At 35.0% G+C, this 8,311-nt stretch overlaps 1 protein-coding gene across 1 annotated transcript in view; it reads right to left on the bottom strand.

Annotated features, from left to right (window-relative positions):
- Positions 1–6,417: 6,417 nt before the first annotated feature.
- The window catches only part of LOC107575414 (signal recognition particle 19 kDa protein-like), a 2,620-nt gene continuing 726 nt past the window's right edge, over positions 6,418–8,311 (bottom strand). Inside the window, exons 2-4 of the mRNA XM_016261793.1 lie at positions 8,074–8,145; positions 7,890–7,998; positions 6,418–6,822 (exon numbers count right to left, since the gene is read on the bottom strand). Of these exons, the coding sequence (XP_016117279.1) occupies positions 6,692–6,822; positions 7,890–7,998; positions 8,074–8,145 (312 nt within the window). The 3' untranslated portion in view covers positions 6,418–6,691. The remainder of the gene's footprint in view (positions 6,823–7,889; positions 7,999–8,073; positions 8,146–8,311) is intronic.

Here is an 8,311-nt window from a genome sequence, read left to right as displayed (position 1 = left end):
GACTGATGTCTTAAGCAGCCTTAGTGTCTTATATCATAATTACACACTGCTGAGACTAAAATAGAGCTCAGGCCAGCGCTGGTTAAGACCTGGAGCTCAGCAGAAATCACATCCAGAAGACATCGAATCTCACACATGTGTGATCGGCTTTGTAGCACACCCAGATTCTCCAGATACATTTGGCCTTGTGTAAAAGGGCAAGAAATTGAGCAGGTGTTAATGTGCCGTAATGTGAGCGAACAATAGATCCGAGGCCAGCGCTGTCTCTAACACTACAGTTATTCGTTCAGCACACACTCTAATCCACAGCCACAGGGAACAGACTCGGAACGTTCTGGCAAAGTTACCAACAAACGTTCTTCTAGAAATGTTCGGTCAAAGTTATCTGGTCTTTAATGTTCTCAAAGCACTGGCATGCAAACATCATCTATGGAACATTTGAGTTAGTCTAACATTACTCCTTATTTCAAAATGTAAATAGAACACTCAAAAAGTACATTCCCATAATGTCGGTGCATACGTATAACCATGACAAAATGTTTTTAAAACATATTTGTCTTAGCTAAGGAGTTATCTGGTCTTTAATAATGTTCTCAAAATGTTAGCACGAAAACCTTATTTATACATCACTCATGGAACATTTTATTTCTGAAATGTTTCAGTTGGATGTTCTTTTAAATGTTACGACTTGTTTCAGAACGTTTAGAGAACATTCAAAAGTAACGTTCCCTTAAACCCACTGTATATATATATATATATATATATATATATATATAAGTTAAACATTTTTAAAAAACTGGATGTTTTGAACATTCAGAAATAATGTGTTCATATTTTAACGGGAACATATTTTTATTAGCTGGGGTGAAACAAAATGTGGATGAATACAAGATTTGGCAAGAAAAGCATGAGCTAGATTACAAATGAAACATCCACGTTTACATGCATTTAAATAATCGGTTTATAATTGGATTCGTGGCTCATTTGGAGTGAAAAGCCTTCATATAAACACTAGTCAATCTGAATGAAATTACAATTGAAGGCATGCTGCAGATATGAAATAATCAGATCAACAAGAAAAAATAAGCATGTAAATGCTTGAATATGACTCTCTTATTGGATTGTAAAATATATTGCAATGCTCTTTATATATTACACATGCACAGTGCCGTGAAGCTTACATTTTGTGTGTGTACTGGGTTTATTTTCTGAGTTTTTGCTAAAAAGCTCTTCTACAATATAAGTCCACTTTCTTTTTTTATGGAAGCTTGTTTTCACCATGCTGTTAAAAAAATGTGAAATAAAATGGCAATGCATTGTCTTGCAATTGTGAGTTTATATCTCACAATTCTGAAGGGCGAAAGTCTTTTTTCTGAAATTCTGTGACAAAAACAAACAAAAAAACTGAATTATGAGCTAAACAGAATTCTGAGGGGAAAAAAATATTTTAGCAAAAAAAAAAAAATTTCCAATCTGTGAGAAGTTGCAATTACATTTATTATTTTTGTTTGTTTGTTTGTTTTCTTTCCATTTCCGGTTGTGAACTGCACATGTGCTGAAGTTTGGTTTGCATGAAGTAATGTACATTTAAACGAATATGTGCATCTGATTGCAGCATTTCAGGTTCATACAAACTACACTTTAATACTCTGCAATCAGATCGGATTCATTCCGCTTGACAAAAATATAACTGTGAAGCAATAAATGCTGGTTTAAGATTTCTGTGCATTGACAAACGTGTGAGATGTCACCTCTGCTTCCTCTGTGAAGACTGAGCTCTGAGACACGTGTTTTAATGTGTCTGTCACTTGATGATTAGAGAGGTTATTTTGGATGTGATGGTCCTTTACAACATATGCAAGATGTTTTCCACCTTAAAAATACATGATGTAATGGATATCAGGTGTGAACGCTACTGCTGACACCGTTTGCTCTGATTGTTGGGAGTCCTGAGCTGTGCATGAATCTCCGGCTGTACATGTGAACATGAGGCTGTCATCAGCTGTTTACAGTAATAACTTCACTAGTTTGCAGTGTTCACAGCTGCGTTTGTCCCTACTGCGTCTTTAGACGTGATTCAAGCTGCATTACACTGCAAAAAATAAATATCTTTCTCAGTATTTCTGTCTTGTTTTCCAGTACAAATACTTAAACATTCATCAATCAAGATAATAGCATATTCCAGCGAGCAGGGAGCATTCTCACAACATTCACTGATGTCTTTCAACAGTTATATAAATCTTAGGACACCTCATTTCAAACTTTTTGAGTTTGAGCTGCGTCAAGTTAATTCTTTATCTATTTTTATCCTAAAATCAAAGTTATACACCATCATTTCCTTTTCAATAACGTGTGAATATATCCCCTATTGTATTCTACAACAAAAACAATCAGTTTTATTTTGATTTCCCGAGTCCGCTATTAGCTTATAGCCCGTTAGCATCACCAGTTGCCGCTAATCTTGCTTACATTGCTAATACTCTATTCACACACATTACCTTTGTTTTACTCACTGTTACTTGCTTTAATGGCAAGTAATCTTGAGCGCAAATGGAGAAAAACTAACTTGGAAGGTTTTAGAATTGCATAGAAAAACTGTATGTCCAGCTATAGACAGGCTCTAAAAGCTGCCAGCCCTGTTTATAAAAACCAGCATATGCTGGTTAGGTATGTTTTGATGCTGGGATGCTGGTTTAAGATGGTCCTTTGCTGGTTTATGCTGGTTCTTTGCCAGCACATGACCAGCATAAACCAGCATAGGACCAGCATAAACCAGCATAAACCAGCAAAGGACCATCTTAAAGCAGCATCCCAGCGTCAAAACATACCTAACCAGCATATGCTGGTTTTTTCAACAGGGAGGGCCGAGCATATTCACAAACTTATAGAAAATAACCAAAACAATCCTAGGTTTTTATTTAGCACAGTGGCAGATTAACAAATAACCAGACGCCACCCGATCTAAATATTCCCTCACAGTTTAATAGTAATGACTTTATGAATTTCTTCACTGATAAAATAGATAACATCAGAAATACAATAACAAATGTAGATTCTACAGCGTATAATACTTCAGCTTCATTCATCGCACCAAAAGATAAACTGCAGTGCTTTACAGCTATAGGACAGGAAGAGCTAAATAAACTTATTACTGCATCTAAACCAACAACATGCCTGTTAGATCCTGTACCCACTAAATTACTGAAAGAGTTGTTACCTGTAGCAGAAGAACCGCTTCTCAATATTATTAACTCGTCGTTGTCTTTAGGTCACGTCCCAAAACCATTCAAGCTGGCGGTCATTAAGCCTCTTATTAAGAAACCACAACTAGATCCTAGTGAACTGGCTAATTACAGACCCATCTCAAATCTTCCTTTTATGTCTAAAATTTTAGAAAAAGTTGTCTGCTCAATTGCGCTCCTTCCTGCAAAAAATGATCTCTATGAAGAATTTCAGTCAGGCTTCAGGCCCCACCATAGCACAGAAACTGCACTAGTTAAAATTACAAATGACTTGCTTCTTGCGTCAGACCAAGGCTGCATCTCATTGCTAGTTTTACTTGATCTTAGTGCTGCGTTCGACACTATAGATCATGACATACTCATAGATCGATTACAAAACTATACAGGTATCCAAGGGCAGGCTTTAAGATGGTTTAGATCCTACCTGTCCGATCGCTACCACTTTGTTTATTTAAACGGGAGTCTTCTAAAGTAATGGCATGCCACAAGGATCTGTCCTAGGTCCTCTGCTATTTTCGATATACATGTTGCTCCTTGGTAATGTTATTATTAGAAAATACGGGATTAGTTTCCACTGTTATTCCGATGATACTCAACTATATATCTCAACAAGACCAGATGAAACTTCTAAATTATCTAAACTAACAGAGTGTGTTAAAAATGTAAAAGATTGGATGACCAGAATATAAAAATAAAAAAAAGTTTGAATAATGTTATATTTTGGCTGAAAAGAAAATTGTAGAACAATGTAAGAAATGCTTTTGTAACGTTTAGATAACATTCTAATCACAATATAAAAAAACTAGACATTTCAACGTTTTATAAACATTTCGAAACGATGTTCCCGCAATGTTTTTATAACCCACATTTGTCACTTAGGAAGATATGTCTTGCTTTCTGAAAGAAGTGTTTTGCCTAAAACATGAACTAATATCTGTCAGTGTGCTCGGAAAAATGAACTTAATTCAAGGCAAAACAAGATTATTATTGTGATCACATTAGTAGATATTTTTCTTGTTTTAAGCAAAAACCCTTTAGATATTTGTATATGGAAATCCTGAGGAAGAACCCGAGGTTTGCAGTGCAGAAGCTTCCAGCAGCTGTGAGGAGAGAGTGTTTTAGAAGTGAAAGTGTGCCGCCCATCCCAACGAGAAGAGTCACTTCTGAAATAAACCCGAGGAGGAGCTCAGGAACATCATTAGAGGTGCTGATGACACTCCAGTCAGACACGGCACTCGCGTCTGGACGATGAAGATCACTCTTCCTCTGTGCTGATCTTTACACAATCAGGTAAACGAACAGAGAGAACATATCCGCTCAGATCTGTGATGATCAGGTGTTTGATTCGTTTGTGCTCTTCACAGGAGATGAGTTCTGCTCTCATTCATGACAAACTCTTCATCAAGTCATTCTGGGAGCAAAAGATCAACAATCACAATCACATGACAGAAACTGAAGAAGAGAGGATGAAGAGGAGCGCTCTCACCAAGTAAGTCTCAGAAATCAGTTACATCACAATATAATATCATTATAGTACAACAATTACACTGCAAAAAAATGACTTTCTTACTCTGTGTTTTTGTCTTGTTTTCTAGTATAAATATCCAAATCTAGATTCTTGTTTTAAGTGGGGAAAAAACATTTATAAATTTTTTTTAGAAAACAAGACTTTATATCTATACTCATTTGGCTTTTCAGGTAAATGTATCTAGATGCATGCATGTTTAGATATTTATAATAGAAAACAAGACAAAAATACTGAATCGTTTTTATGCGGTGTAGAAGTGATATTTTTACTCTTGGATGATAATAATAATAACTGGATAATAATATAATTGCAAGTAAAAAACACTCCAAACACTCTGCAGGGACACATATATTATTATTATTAATATGCACAGTCCAGTAGCTGTGGCTGTGCTGTTCTCTGAGCTGATATTTAATATCTGCGTCCTGCTGAGGACAGAAGATTATCAGAGTAACGGCCCTCAAATACAATAATCCACATTGAGACGGCAACAGGTGTACAAATATATTCAACTGTATTTCTCACGTACAGTCAATTATACTTGTTACAGCGAATTCAGAGAATTACTAAAGCTACTTTTTGATCTCACATCCAACATCAACCATTATATAATACACTACACTTTATACTTGTCTATATATTTATGTAGTTTTTGTGTGTATATGCAAGGATGCATTAAATTGATCAGAAGTGTCAGTAAAGACATTTATAATGTTACAGTAGATTTCTGTTTGGAAAAAAAAACGCTGTTCTGTTGAACTTTCTATTTCTGAAAAATAAAATGTCTCAGTTTCCACACAAATATTGTGCAGCACAACTGTGTTCAACATTGATAATAATCAGAAATGTTTCTCGAGCAGCAGATCAGCATATTATACTGATTTCTGAAGATCATGTGACACTGAAGACTGGAGGAATGATGCTGAAAATACAGCTGCGCATCACAGAAATACATTACAGTTTAACAGAGATTCACAGAGAAAACAGCTGTTTTAAATTCTAATAATATTTCACATTTTTACTGCATTTTTGATCAAATAAATGCAGCCTTGCTGAGCAGAAGACACTTCTTTCAAAAATATAAAAAAATCCTACCATCCTCAAACTTTTGAATGCTAGTTCATATGCTTGAAACTAGGGCTGCAAAACAATTAATTCAAAACAAAAGTTTGTTTACATACTATATGTGTGTGTGCTGTGTATATTTATGTATATATAAATACATAATATTTGTATGTACTGTGTATACTTATGTACAATAATAAAAAGAGTATGTAAACACTTGTATATATGTTTAAATATTTATATATACATAATATAAACAGTACACACACATATAGTATGTAAACAAACTTTTATTTTGAATGCAATAAATCGTTTTACAGCTCTACATGAAACAATGTGGCGTTTTATCAGAAAGCTGCGTTTAACAGGATTGCACTGATTGACGTGCATGAACTCTGCAGTAATGCGTTCTGTTGTAAAGGTTTAACCGTGTGATTTCAGGCTGCGTGACGAGTGGCTCACCAGACTGGACCTCCGGACCAAACATCTGAAGAACTTTGGTGACAATCGCGGGGGAAATCCAGCACTGAACTAACTGTGACACACAGATGAGTGCAGCTCAATAAACACACAGTCACCGAGTGCTGCTCCGCTCTCTTTATTTCACACATTCAGAGCGATGGAAATATAGAGGTTCAGCCCGCGATGAAGGACACGAGCTCTGTCAGCGCTCGTTTAAACACAGTCCATCATCCATAATGAACACAAACCCCTCTGTGTCGCTGTTGAACGTGTCAGAGGTCATCCAATATTACAAACCAAACCATAATCAAATGAAAGTCCATCGGGTGCCAGTGAGTGTTTATAATGAAAAAGTCAAAAAGGGAAACAAAACCGAGCCGCTTCGCAAACAAATCTACTTCTTCTTCTTCTTTCCTTTCTTCCCTCCTTCTCCCGGCTGTGATCCGGCCTCGGCGCCGCCACTCTTCTGCGTTCTGCTCTTCAGTTTCGGGATCATCTCCGCCACATAAAACATCACATCTTTCCCTGAAGACAGCGAGAAGACGACGTCATTTCCCTTTATTATACACCACAGTATGCGTTTCAGAAATGTTGCATCCAAGACGTAATGACATGTATTTGCATGTCTATATTTATGTTCATATAATTTATATTATATATAAATATATTTAATACCAATATAAGATATTTTTCTTAAATATATACATGCATGTTTCCTTTTGTTTTTTTTAAGTGAAATATTACAATACCAATGTTTCTTTTTTATTATGGGTAATAATTAAAACGTATATATATATATATATATATTTTTTTTTAATATTACTATTATTACTATATTAATATTACTATTATTATTATTATTGTTGTTATTTTATGTGCAGCCCTAAAAACAAGCAGAGCAAACCTGGAATTTTTCTTTTTATTTGCAGTCATGGTTTTCATCAGGGAAAAAAAAGCTATGTATTTTCCCCCAAATCTTGCAGCCCTAGGAATTTTTCCTAAATGCTATATTATTATTTTTTTTTTTAAATTGTCAGTAAAATAATACAATACTAATATTTCTTATTTAGTCATTTTCCAATTTTTATTTAGGATTAAGGTAATAATAAATAATAGGGTAATAATAAATATTTTAAATTATGTATTATTACAATTTCATATAATTTATCATTTGTATAACCACAAAGTTCAAATCAATATATATATATATATATATATATATATATATATATGTGTGTGTATACTATATATTTTTTTATTTTCCAGCGAAATATTACAACAGTAATACTTATTTTTTAATTTAATAATTTATATATTTTTATTTAGGGTTAGAGTAGTAATAAACAATAGGGTAATAATAAAATAATATTTTAAATAATTATCATCATCATTTATTATTATTAAATTATAATTAATATTTTGAATAACCACAACATTTTGGCAGCCCTAAAAACAAGCAGAGCAAACCTGGAATTTTTCTTTTTATTTGCAGTCATGGTTTTCATCAGGGAAAAAAAAGCTATGTATTTTCCCCCAAATCTTGCAGCCCTATTTGAAAACTAATCATTAAATGTAACGAATGCATAGCTTACTAGATGCAAACTTGTCTTGGCACAAACTTCCGTCCTCGAGTTTGAGCTGAATCCGCACTCTCCCTCTGAACTGACCGTCTCGGTTCCATTCGCGCGGATACATCTTGTTCTGGAAGAGTGATGTCATGATTTCACATCCACACTAAATACGAGAATCAGCGCATAAATAAACCGATGATCAGACCTCCAGCAGAACATTGAGTCCAGCGGCGGTGAGAACGTCCCGGATCTCAGCACACGACGGGTTCTCCACAGCCTGAACACACACACACACAGATTAAACACACAAATTAAACACACACACACACACACACACAAACACACACACAGACACACAGAGACCCCCACACACAGAGAGACACGCACGCAGAGACATACACAGAGACACACACACACACACACACACACAGAGACACCCACAC

This window comes from Sinocyclocheilus grahami, unplaced genomic scaffold (genome assembly GCF_001515645.1).
Source record: "Sinocyclocheilus grahami isolate Dianchi unplaced genomic scaffold, SAMN03320097.WGS_v1.1 scaffold2621.1, whole genome shotgun sequence".
Classification (NCBI taxonomy): Eukaryota; Metazoa; Chordata; class Actinopteri; order Cypriniformes; family Cyprinidae; genus Sinocyclocheilus; species Sinocyclocheilus grahami.
This window is presented reverse-complemented; position numbering and strand designations above follow the sequence as displayed.